Source organism: Hyaena hyaena, unplaced genomic scaffold, assembly GCF_003009895.1.
Source record: "Hyaena hyaena isolate Hyena2069 unplaced genomic scaffold, ASM300989v1 scaffold_215, whole genome shotgun sequence".
NCBI lineage: Eukaryota > Metazoa > Chordata > Mammalia > Carnivora > Hyaenidae > Hyaena > Hyaena hyaena.
The window spans coordinates 347,321-359,904 of NW_024080846.1; the positions used below are offsets into that span (position 1 = coordinate 347,321).

The 12,584-nt window shown below is 36.3% G+C and overlaps 1 protein-coding gene across 4 annotated transcripts in view; it reads right to left on the minus strand.

Moving 5' to 3' along the window:
- ADAM32 (ADAM metallopeptidase domain 32) overlaps positions 1-12,584 on the minus strand; it is a 144,279-nt gene that overhangs the window by 89,924 nt on the left and 41,771 nt on the right. For all 4 annotated transcript variants that reach the window (XM_039242496.1, XM_039242497.1, XM_039242499.1 and 1 more), the window contains exons 8-9: positions 2,053-2,124; positions 1,681-1,847 (exon numbers count right to left, since the gene is read on the minus strand). In XM_039242496.1, the coding sequence (XP_039098427.1) occupies positions 1,681-1,847; positions 2,053-2,124 (239 nt within the window). The remainder of the gene's footprint in view (positions 1-1,680; positions 1,848-2,052; positions 2,125-12,584) is intronic.

The following is a 12,584-nucleotide window of genomic DNA, read 5'->3' on the forward strand; positions in this document are numbered from 1 at the left end:
TAGCTGTCCAGCTTTTCCACATCATTTGTTGAAGAGACTGCCCTTTCCCCACTGTATATTTTTGCCTCCTTAGTCATAGATTAGCTGCCCATATATACATGGATTACTCCATTGCCTTTTCATTCTATTATTTTTGTCCTTTCTAATGTAATCAAACTGATCTAGTTTTACTTTTGTTGTTCATTTTTTCTGGTGTCATACCTAAGAAACCACTGCCAAATCCAGTGTCATAAAGCTTTCCCCCTGAAGCTTGAGAGTATTATGCTAAGGGAAATTTTACTATGATTCTATTATATTTCATTCATGTGTAGAATTAAAAACAAAAACAAAGAAGCATAGGGAAGAAAAGAGAGGGGCAAACCGAGAAACAGACCCTTAATTATATAGAACAAATTGATGGTTATCAGAAGAGAGGTGGGTGTGAAGATGGGTTAAATAGGTGACGGGAAATTAAGGAAAGCACCTGGGACAAGCACTAGGCATTGTATGGAAATAGTGAATCACTATATGTTATACCTAAAGCTAATATAACACTGTATGTTAACTAACTGGAATTAAAATAAAAACTTAATAGTAAATAAATAGCACTGACATTAATTAATAAGACTGGCAAAAAAATGAAAAGAGCAATAACAATTATTGCTGGCAGAGATGTGGGGAAAACTAATCTCACACTTCCCAAAGAAATAATGACATGCCAGCTTAAAACTATGTATATACAGATTTATTGAAAGCTAATTCTGATTATAACTGCTACTAAATTTTCTGAGTTCAATTATAAATATATACTTCGAATTGACCATTAGAAAACTTATATTTATTTCTTCAACAAATAAACTGGAAAAAATATGATAGAGATGAAACCCACAGATTTAAAGAGACTAAGACACATATCAAATGAATGCAATGTGTGAACCTTGAATGGCTAAATTTTTGAACAAACCAACTATAAAATATAAAATATTTTAAACAATATGGAAAATCTTAACTCTAAAAATGATGGCTTGAAGGTGTTATAATGGTATTGTGAATATTTTTTAAAGAATCTTTATCTTTAAAGATACATAATTAAATAATATGACACATAAGATTTTATTCAAAATAATGGAGTTGAGAGGGTGATAAAATGAAAAAAATTAGCCATATGCTGGTAATTGTTTTATGGGTATGTTATGTACATGAGGATTCAGTATTTTACTTTCTTGGCTTCTGTTATGCTTGAAATTTCCCATTATAAAAATTAGAAGAAAACAAAAAACCATGCAGAAAATCATTAGGATAAACTATTTTTAACCTACTTTGCCAAGCCTTTAATCGAAACTTCAAAACAAAAATATAAACTTCATAAGATAAATCCCATTTTTTTTTAGGTAGTGGTTAAGATTATGGGTTCTGGAGTTAAAACCTGTCGGTTCAAATCAAAGAGACACCACCAGATCCAAGAGTCTTAGAATTGTTTAACATATTGAAATTTCAATCTCATTAGTAAAAAACTAATAAGCATAGAAATAAATTTTGGCAAGTTTTTTTTGCTGACAACCAGAAAGAGAATATGAGGCCTGAATGAAGTACATAATAATGTATGAATAGTCAGAAAAGAATAAAAATTCCCTATATTAAGCTACATCATTATCACAGATCTTTGTTTTCTTTCTAAGAATACTGAAACATTATTCTTACATGAATAGATATGCAATATCATGAGGCCTTAGACTAAGATAGGACCTTTTCCATTCTAAGAATCTATGTAATACTTCATCGGCCTCACCAGCTGTAGAAATCTTATTGTTATCTGACCATAACTCCAACGATGACAGCACAATAGTAACTTTAAATTGGGCAAACATCTAAAGGCAAAAGAGGTAAATACATAAAAAATTAATCTTTGTTATTTTCCAATAACCATGAAATTAATTAAATGCATTGACAAATCCACGCTTAGTCTGTACTGATGGCTTAATTATTCAGAAATGCCACATTAAGTTACTTGAAAATTATAATTTCAAAACTAGTATGAATTTTTCTAACTCGGATGAAAAGGAAAATACTTACTGCATTTACAAGGCCAATAATTTCGATGATTTTATTTGTTACTATCATGCTTTCAGAGCCCAAGTAATCATACTGAAAAACAAAATTAATTTTAAATTAAAATACAATCTGTTATGTAGTATGTTTGAGATATACTCTCCATCTACTCTCAGAAGTTTGAGGTTGCTTTGGAGTTAAAACAGTGCAAAATAAGATAGTAACAATAAAAAAAGTAAATATAAATTGGACCACTCAAATATGCCAGTGGGAATGTAATATCATACAGCCATTCTGGAAAGTTTAACAGCTTCTGTCAAAATAAATAATGTATTTACCATATGACCCAGCAATTGCACTCCTGGGCATTTATCCTAAAGAAATAAAAACTGATGCTCACAAAAAACCTATATACATAAATGTCCATAACAGTTTTATTCCTATTAGTCCAAAACTGGAAACAATTCATATGTCTTTCAGTGGTTAACTGGTTAAACAAATTGTGGTACATTCATACCATGTAATACTGCTCACTAAGAAAAAGGAACTGACTAAACTGGATAAACCTCAAGAAAATTATGCTGAGTATTAAAACAAATTTCAAAAGGATATATACTACAAGGCAACATTTATGCAATATTCCTGAAACCAAGAGATGGAGAACAAATTAGCGACTGCCAGAGGTTGAGAAATGTAGGGAAGCAGGGAAAAACAAATGTAACAATGAAGTTCAAATGTAAGAGACTCTTATAGTGATGGTACTATTGAGTGCCTTAATACTGACCATGATTACATAAAATTACATATATGGTCCTATTGCATAAAAATACATACATACACACACACACACACACACACACACAAGTTAATGTATACACAACTGCTGAAATCTGAATAAATTTTTGTGGAATGTGCCAATGTCAAATTCCATATCTATAAATAATCTCTCTAACAGCATCTCTTGGGAGGGGCCAAGATGGGAGAATAGCATGGAAGTCTTACTGCATCTCGTGTCTCTGAAATACAGTCAGACCAACAATTAAACCATTCTGTACACCTAGAAAACCAATCTGAGGATTAACACAACAATCTGCTCAACCTGAACCTGAGGACTCAGCAGATACATGGCACAGATTGGTGAACTAGGGGAGAGAGAAGCTCTGGAGGGCAGGGAGCTGTTTTTGCTTGTGGAGAGAAGACAGAGATGGGGGTAGAGTATGAAAGCAGCTAGAGAGAAAAGAAAGACTACATGAGAGACAAATCAAAAAAGAGAGAAAGGACAGGGTTTAAATTTCATTAAGATTCTATAAACAGGGGGAGCGCAGAGTCTGAAATTCCACAGCTTCATACTTGGCAGTGCTCTGGTGATAAGGAAGAATGCCCAGGAGCAGAGAGCAAGGTCTGAGGGGTACCAAGCCACATGGGAGAGGCAGTTCCCCTGCTGGGAGGACATTTGGTAGAGGCTGTGTGGCCACCCCACAGCCAAAGGTCCCAGCGGACCCTGAAGAACAACCATATTCCCTGGTGTTGGAACAAGGACATTAATGGTAAAGCCTGGTGCCAGATGTGTGTTGTGATTTACCATGAAACCCTGAAACGCTGCTGCTACATGATCATGTGAACTTTTTCTGGGGCAGGCTGGCACCCAGCTGTAGTCTCTGGGCATAGGCAGCAGCACAGTCTCACAAACATTCTTGGGTGTGGCTGGCACCCAGCCATGGCTCAGTGAAACCCTCCACCAGAAGGTGTGAGTGGGTCAAAGCTACAGTCCCTCAGAAGTGAGGCATCGGGAAGGAGCGTATCTGAGAAAAGTCAGGAGGGAGGTACTGCTCGGCAACCTGCGGCTTGGTCACGGACAGTGTAAAAGCAGGGAGTGGACAGAAGCTGGAGACAAAAGGCAGGTGTACAATTGCTGGTTGGGGAGAGCACAGGGTTCTGATACTAGAGACTGGGTAGCTGGATAACACCATTTTCACCCCTCCTGCACACACGCATATACATCTAGGTGCTGCACTACAATCCACCCCAGTAAGCTAAGCAGCACCATCTAGTGGAGAACAAACCCACTGTACTAAGCCCCGCTCAAGCAGGCCAACCTCTCTCTTCAGGAACACCACATGTCACTCCGCCTGCTTAGTTTACCGACTATGAAGTGCTTCATAGTTTAACTTCTAAGGGAAACCTATGTAATTTCAATCATATTTCAGTCTGTTTGCTGGTCCATCTATTCAATTTTTTTTCTTATTCTTGACTACAGAAAGAGAAAAAAATATTTTTTCATGTTTATTAAAAATATTGTTCTTTAATTTTTTCTACTATAGTTTTTACTTTTGTGTAAATTTTTCAAATTCTATTTTACTTCCATCAATTCCTTGTATTCTATTTCATTTTATTCATTATTTCAAATTTTAAAGTACAGCATCTACTGATGTCCACTCTCACCACTGTTATTCAACATAGAATTGGAAGTCTTAGCCTCAGCAATCAGACAACACACAAAAAAACAAAAAACAAAAAACAATAAAAGGCATCCAAATTGGCCAGGAGGAGGTCAAACTTTCACTCTTCAAAGATGACATAATCCTCTATATGGAAAACCCAAAAGATCCTACCAAAAAACTGCTAGAATCAATCCAGGAATTCAGCAAAGTCACAGGATATAAAATCAATGCACAGAAATCGGCTGCATCCCTATATACCAATAATGAAGCAACAGAAAGAGAAATCAAGGAATTGATTACATTTACAATTATACCAAAAACTATAAAATACCTAGAAATCAATCTAATCAAAGAGGTGAAAAATTTATACACTGAGAACTAAAGAAAGCTTATGAAAGAAATTGATGAAGACACAAAAACATGGAAAAATATTCTATGCTCCTGGATAGGAAGAATAAATATTGTTAAAATGTCAATACTACCCAAACCAATCTACATATTCAATGCAATCCTTATCAAAATAACACCAGCATTCTTCACAGAGCTAGAACAAACATTCCTAGCATTTGTATGGAACCAGAAAAGACTCCAAATAGCCAAAGCATTCTTGAAAAAGAAAACCAAAGCTAGAGGCATCACAATCCCAGACTTCAAGCTGTATTACAAAGTTGTAATCATCCAGACAGTATGGTACTGGCACAGAAACAGACGCTTAGATCAACGGAACAAAATAGAGAACCCAGAAATGAACCCACAAACATGGTCAACTAATCTTTGACAAAGCAGGAAAGAATATCCAATGGAATAAAGACAGTCTCTTTGGCAAGTGGTGCTGGGAAAACTGAACAGCAACATGCAGAAAAACCTGGACCACTTTCTTACACCACACACAAAAAGAAACTCAAAATGGATGAAAGACCTATACATAAGATGGGAAGCCATCAAAATCCTAGAGGAGTAAGCAGGCAAAAACCTCTCTGACCTTGGCCACAGCAGCTTCTCACTCAACATGTCTCTGGAGGAAGAGAAACAAAAGCAAAAATGAACTATTGGATCCTCATCAAAATAAAAAGTTTCTGCACAGTGAAGGAAACAATCAGCAAAACCAGAACGCAACTGACAGATAGGGAGAAGATATTTGCAAATGACATATCAGATAAAGGAGTAAGTATGCAAAATCTATAAAGAACATATCAAACTCGACACCCAAGAAACAATCCAGTGAAGAAATGGGAAAAAGCCATGAATAGACACTTCTCCAAAGACATCCAGATGGCCATCCAACACATGAAAAAATGCTCAACATCACTCATCATCAGGGGAATACAAATCAAAACCACAATGAGATACCACCTCACGCCTGTCAGGTGTGTTAGAATGGCTGTATTAACAACTCAGACAACAACAGATGTTGGCGAGAATGTGGAGAAAGAGGATCTCTTTTGCACTGCTGATGGGAATGCAATCTGGTGCAGCCTCTCTGGAAAACATTATGGAGGTTCCTCAAAAGATTAAAAATAAAACTATCCTGGGGCACCTGGGTGGCTCAGTCAGTTAAACGTCATGATCTCACGGTTCGTGGGTTCAAGCCCCGCATCGAGCTCTGTACTGACAGCTAGCTCAGAGCCTGGAGCCTGTTTCAGATTCTGTACCTCCCTCTCTCTTTGACCCTCCCCTACTCACACTGTCTCTCTCTCTCTCTCTCAGAAATAAATAAAAAACATTAAAAATTTTTTAAAAATAAAACTATCCTAAAACCCAGCAATTGCACTACTAGGTATTTATCCAAAGGATACAGGTATACTCTTTCAAAAGGGCATATGGATCCCAATATTTATAGCAGCACTATCAACAATAGCCAAAGTATGGAAAGAGCCCAAATGTCCATCAATGGATGGATGATAAAGAAGTGGCATATATGTATATAAAATGGGAATATTACATGGCAATAAAAAAAAATGAAATCTTGCCATTTGCAACTGAATGGATGGACCGAGAGAGTATTATGCTAAACAAAATTAGTCAGAGAAAGGCAAATATCATGACTTCACTCACATCAGGACTTTAAGACACAAAATAGATGAACATAAGGGAACGGAAGCAAAAATAATAATATAAAAACAGGGAGGGGAGCAAAACATAAGAAACTCTTAAATATAGAGAACAAACAGAGGGTTGTTGGAGGAGTTGTGGGAGGGGGGAAAGGGCTAAATGGGTAAGAGGCATTAAGGAATCTACTCCTGTAATCATTGTTGCACTGTATGCTAACTTGGAAGTAAATTTAAAAACATAAATTATTTATAAATAAATAAATCCCTTCCATTTTCCACAGGAACCTCAAATTAAACATATCTAAAACTAAACTCACCATCTGCCTCAAAAATCTGCTCCTACTTACATTTCCACTACTTTAACTAATGGTATTATCATCTACGACCTCCCACATTTATGATACTAGATGTTCCACAGTAATAAATTTTTTTTCTGTTATATTCACATTTTTATCCTAAGTAAATAGAATGGTAACTGGCAGCTACATGATCCTCATTAAATTTATTAAGTAAATTAATAATTCAAATCAACTTTAAGTCCTTCTAATTCACCCTCATCAGTACCTTATTTTTTTTTCTATTACTAATATTATTAATCCATAAATGTTCACTTTGGTTACTGGAATGGTCTCTTAAATAGCTCCTCCTTCTTCAATCCATTCCCTACACTATTACAAAAATGATGATTCTAAAATGAAAACATGAACATGTCACCCTCCTGCTTAAAATCTTTTTAATGACTCTCCATTACTTAGGATAAAATCCAAATATGGCATCATTCTTCAATTTACTTCTTTCTACTTTCCTTCTTCAATCACTTGTATTAACCGTACTAAATTTGCAGGATTTTTTCAAAAGAAACTTCTTTCATATTTATGTGTCTTTGCAAGGAAAGGTTTTGCACCAAGTCTTCCCTGGCCCCACCCTCACCTCATTATCCAAATTAACTAATCCACAGCCTATCCTCCAACTACCTTCTTTATAAGAACTCACACTCACAAGCCACTATTCCCCTTCCCTAATCACCCAAGAGTTAGGTTTCAGACAACTAGAGACAACCCTTACATCCGAGAACACACTGAAATTATTCAGGCTAGCCACTGTTAAACCTCTTTACCTCGCCTCACCTGTTCTTTCCCACAGAAACCATAATCACCTCTCCTGCCCATGTTTTCCCCTCGCTGCCTCTGTCTCCAGATATATCTTATTATTCCCCCATATGGCTTCTGGAGGATGTGGCACACTCTCTCCTCTTGGTAACTGTCAATAACAAACTCTCTCCAAAAGCAATTTCATCTCCTGATCCATTGGCTCCACCATACATGAATAATAACAAAGCATACATTTTAGAACACCTACTTGCATGCTCTTACAGTACTCCAGGTTATAGCTATGCGTTTCCATGTCTTTCTCCATCACTGGACTATGTTTTTATACATGTCCAGTGTGTATGTATATATATCATATATGATATATATATCATATATATGTTTCCCTCTAGCACAGCATTGAATTCTCTAGACTACAATTGTGGATTTAAAAATCTGTGAAGTTACTGAAGACAATATCACTATTGCTCTTCTTTATATGCCCAATATCTAGTAACATAGATGCCATAGTTGGCTCAAAGTTTGTTTTATTAAGGAATATGTAAATATGTATAAAAACATAGAAAAGGGAAGTTTAATCAGCATCATATGGTTTGTAAACCTGGCAATCTGGACACGAAGTTTTTAAGACAACTCTCAAAATTTGTAACATAATGCTGAAAAAAATAATTTTTATTACAATCCAGAATATTCCCTGGAGATTCAGTCAGTTATCATTACTAGAAATATCTTAATTTTCTTTCAAAATTGCCCTTTTCTCCTATATTCCAATAAATCAAGTGTTTTCATATCCTTCTATAAATCCTGTCTGAATCTCAACTCTGGCTTCCTGACAAGCTCTACAATTCTACAAATAGAACTGATAATGTGTTTCATTCACATTCTCTGTAGTATTCCATAGGTGTGACAATCAAATGCTTATCATTAGAATAAATTCTGGAAAGTATATTTTTATCCCTGTTTTCTAAACTCTCTGAAATTTAGAGGAAATAAAGCTACACCTGATTGAGTGCAAACTAAGTTGTCATCCCAAGGTCCCAAAGTTCAGAGGTCCTCAAATAGTTTTGGGGAATCCAGGATCTAAAGGTATGTTTACACCAGGTAAACAATGCACTGGAACAAGTGAACCTTTAAAAACTGCTCTAAAACAAAACAGGACAAAACAATCCTGATACATTAATGTAAGCAGTTCTCATTGTATTATCATCATTTTTGTGCCAATGAATACTTTATAGGTCAAAACATTCCCTACAGACTACATACTGCTCTTCAAGTGCCCTGAAACAAAGACTAAAAACTTAAAACTTCTCACTTAAAACAAATATCACCATTAAAATTACTATAAATTGAGAAAGTTCCTAAAAATGTGAAATATCACCCTAAAAATCAGTTTGTTATTCAGTATTTTTCTGTAAAGATTTCAAAGAAAACATTTCTGATAGAAATATGTAATTTTGGAGAGATAAAGAGTTTCCCAGACAAACAAAAACTAAAGGAGTTCATAACCACTAAACCAACCTTGCAAGAAATTTTAAGGGGGACTCTCTGAAGGGAGAAAAGATGAAACAAAACAAAAACGACCAAAAGCAACAATAACTAGAAAGAGCCAGAGAGCACCACCAGAAACTCCAAACCTACAGGGAAACACTTCGGCAGTAAGTTCATATATTTCAATACTCACTCTAAATGTCAATGAACTAAACACTCCAATCAAAAGACAGAGGGTAACAGAATGGATAACAAAACAAGATCCACCCATATGCTGTTTACAAGAGACCCATTTTAGACCTAAAGACACCTTCAGATTGAAAGTAAGGGGATGGAGAACCATCTATCATGGTAATGGTCACCAAAAGAAAGCTGGAGTATACATACTTATTATCAGACAATCTAAATTTTAAAATAAAGACTGTAACAAGAGATGAAGAAGGGTATTATATCATAATTAAGAGGTCTATCCACCAATAAATCTAACAATTGTAAACATTTATGGCCCCAACATGAAACACCCAACTATATAAATCAATTAATCACAAACATAAAGAAACTCACTGATGACAATACCATAATAGTAGGAGACTTCAACACCCCACTTACAGCAATGGACACATCATCTAAACAGAAAACCAACAAGGAAACAATGGCTTTAAAATGACACACTGGGCTGGATGGACTTAACAGATATATTCAGAACATTTCATCCTAAAGAGTAGAATACACATTTTTCTTGAGTGCACACAGAATATCCACTAGTATAATCCTCAATGGGGAAAAACTGAGAGCTTCCCCCTAAGATCAGGAACATGATAGGGATGTCCACTCTCACCACTGTTATTCAACATAGTATTGGAGTTCCTAGCCTCAGCAATTAGACAACACCAAGGAATAAAAGACATCCAAATTGGCAAGGAGGAAGTCAAACTTTCACTCTTCACAAACGACATGATACTCTATATGGAAAACCCCAAATACTCCACCAAAAAACTACTAGAACTGATCAATGAACTTAGCAAAGTCGCAGGATATAAAATCAATGCACAGAAATCAGTTGCATTTCTATACACCAAAAATGAAGCAACAGAAAGAGAAATCAAGGAATAGATCCCATTTTCAATTGCACCAAAAACCATAATAATCTAGGAATTAACTTAACCAAAGAGGTTAAAGATCTATACACTGAAAGCTATAGAAATTATGAAAGAAATTGAAGAATACACAAAAAAATAGAAAAATATTCCATGCTCCTGGATAGGAAGAACAAATATTGTTAAAACGTCAATACTACCCAAACAAATCTACATTTTCAATGCAATTCCTATCAAAATAACACCAGCATTCTTCACAGAGCTAGAACAAAGAATCCTAAAGTTTTTATGGAACCAAAAAAGACCCCAAACAGCCAAAGCAATCTTGAAAAAGAAAACCAATGCTGGAGGCATCACAATCCCAGACTCCAAGATGTATTACAAACCTGTAGTTGTTAAGACAGTATAACTTTGGCACAAAAACACCAGATCAGTGGAACAGAATAGAGAACCCAGAAACGGATACACAAACGAGATCAATGGAACAGAATAGGGAACTCAGAAGCGGACCCACAAATATATGGCCAACTAATCTTTGACAAAACAGGAAAGAATATCCAATGGAATAAAGACAGTCTCTTCAGCAAGTGGTGTTGGGAACCTGGACAGAAACAGGCAGAAGACTAAACCTGGACCACTATCTTACGCCATACACAAAAATGAACTCAAAATGGATGAAAGACCTAAATGTAAGACAGAGAGCCACCAAAATCCTCAAGGAAAAAGCAGGCAAAAAACTCTCTGACCTCAGTGCAGCAACTTCTTACTGAACATGTGTTTAGAGGCAAGAAACAAAAGCAAAAATGAATTATTTGGACTCATCAAGATAAAAAGCTTCTGCACGCTAAAAGAAACAATCAACAAAACTAAAAGGCAATGGATGGAATGAGAGAAGATATTTGCAAATGACATATCAGATAGGGTTAAGTATCCAAAATCTATAAAGAACTTGTCAAATAGACTGTTTTCTTAAAAAGTTTCTAGGGGTACCTGGGTGGCTCAGTCTGTTAAGCAGCCGACTTCAGCTCAGGTCATGATCCCACAGTTCATGAGTTAGAGCCCCCTGTAGGGCTCTGTGCTGACAGCTCAGAGCTTGGAACCTGATTCAGATTCTGTGTCTCCCTCTCTCTCTCTCTAGCCCTCCCCTGCTCATGATCCATCTCTCCGTCTCTCAAAAATAAAGGTTAAAAAAATTAAAAAGTTTTTAATGTTTACTTTTGAGAGACACAGAATATGAGTGAGGGAGAGGCAGAGAGAGAGGAAGACACAGAATCTGAGGCAGGGCCCAGGCTCTGAGCTGCCAGCCAGAGCCTGACCACAGGGCTTGAACCCACAAACCACGAGATCATGACCTAAGCTGAAGTTGGACGCTTAACCAACTGAGCCACCCAGGTGCCCCAAGAACTTATCAAATTCAAGACCCCCCAAAAAAACAAATAACCTAGTGAAGAAATGGGCAAAATCATGAATAGACACTTTTCATTAGAAGACATTCAGATGGCTGGGGTGCCTGGGTGTCTCAGTCAGTTAAGTGTCCGACTTTGGCTCAGGTAATGATCTCACAGTTTGTGAGTTCGAGCACCATGTCAGGCTTTATGCTGACAGCTCGGAGCCTGGATCCTGCTTCAGATTTTGTCTCCCTCTCTCTCTGCCCCTCCCCAGCTCACACTCTGTTTTCTCTCTCTCTTAAAAATAAATAAACACTAAGAAAAAGTTTACAAAAAGAAGACATTCAGATGGCCAAAAGATACATAAAAAATGCTCAACATCACTCATCATCAGAGAAATACAAATAAAAACCACAATGAAATACCACCTCACACCTGTCACAATGGCTAACATTAACAACTCTGACAACAACAGATGTTGGCAAGGATGCAGAGAAAGAGGAACCCTTTTGCACTGTTAGTGGGAAAGCAAACTAGTATGATCAGTCTGGAAAACACTATGGAGGTTCCTCAAAAAATTAAAAATAGAACTACCCTACAACCCAGCAATTGCACTCCTAGGTATTTATCCAAAGGTTACAGATGTGCTGTTTTGAAGGGACACATGCACCCCAATGTTTATTGCAGCTCTATAGAGAATAGTCAAAATATGGAAAATGTCAATTGACAAATGAATGGATATAGAAGATGTTATATATATATAAATGGAGTATTACTTGGCAATCAAAAAGAATGAAATCTTGCCTTTTGCAACAACATGGATGGAACTAGATGAGATTATGCTAAGCGAAATTAGAAAGACAAACATCACATGACTTCACTCATATGTGAAGTTTAAGATCCAAAACAGATGAACATATGGGAAGAGAAGCAAAAATAAAATAAAAACAGGGAGAGGGACAAAACATAAGAGACTCTTAAA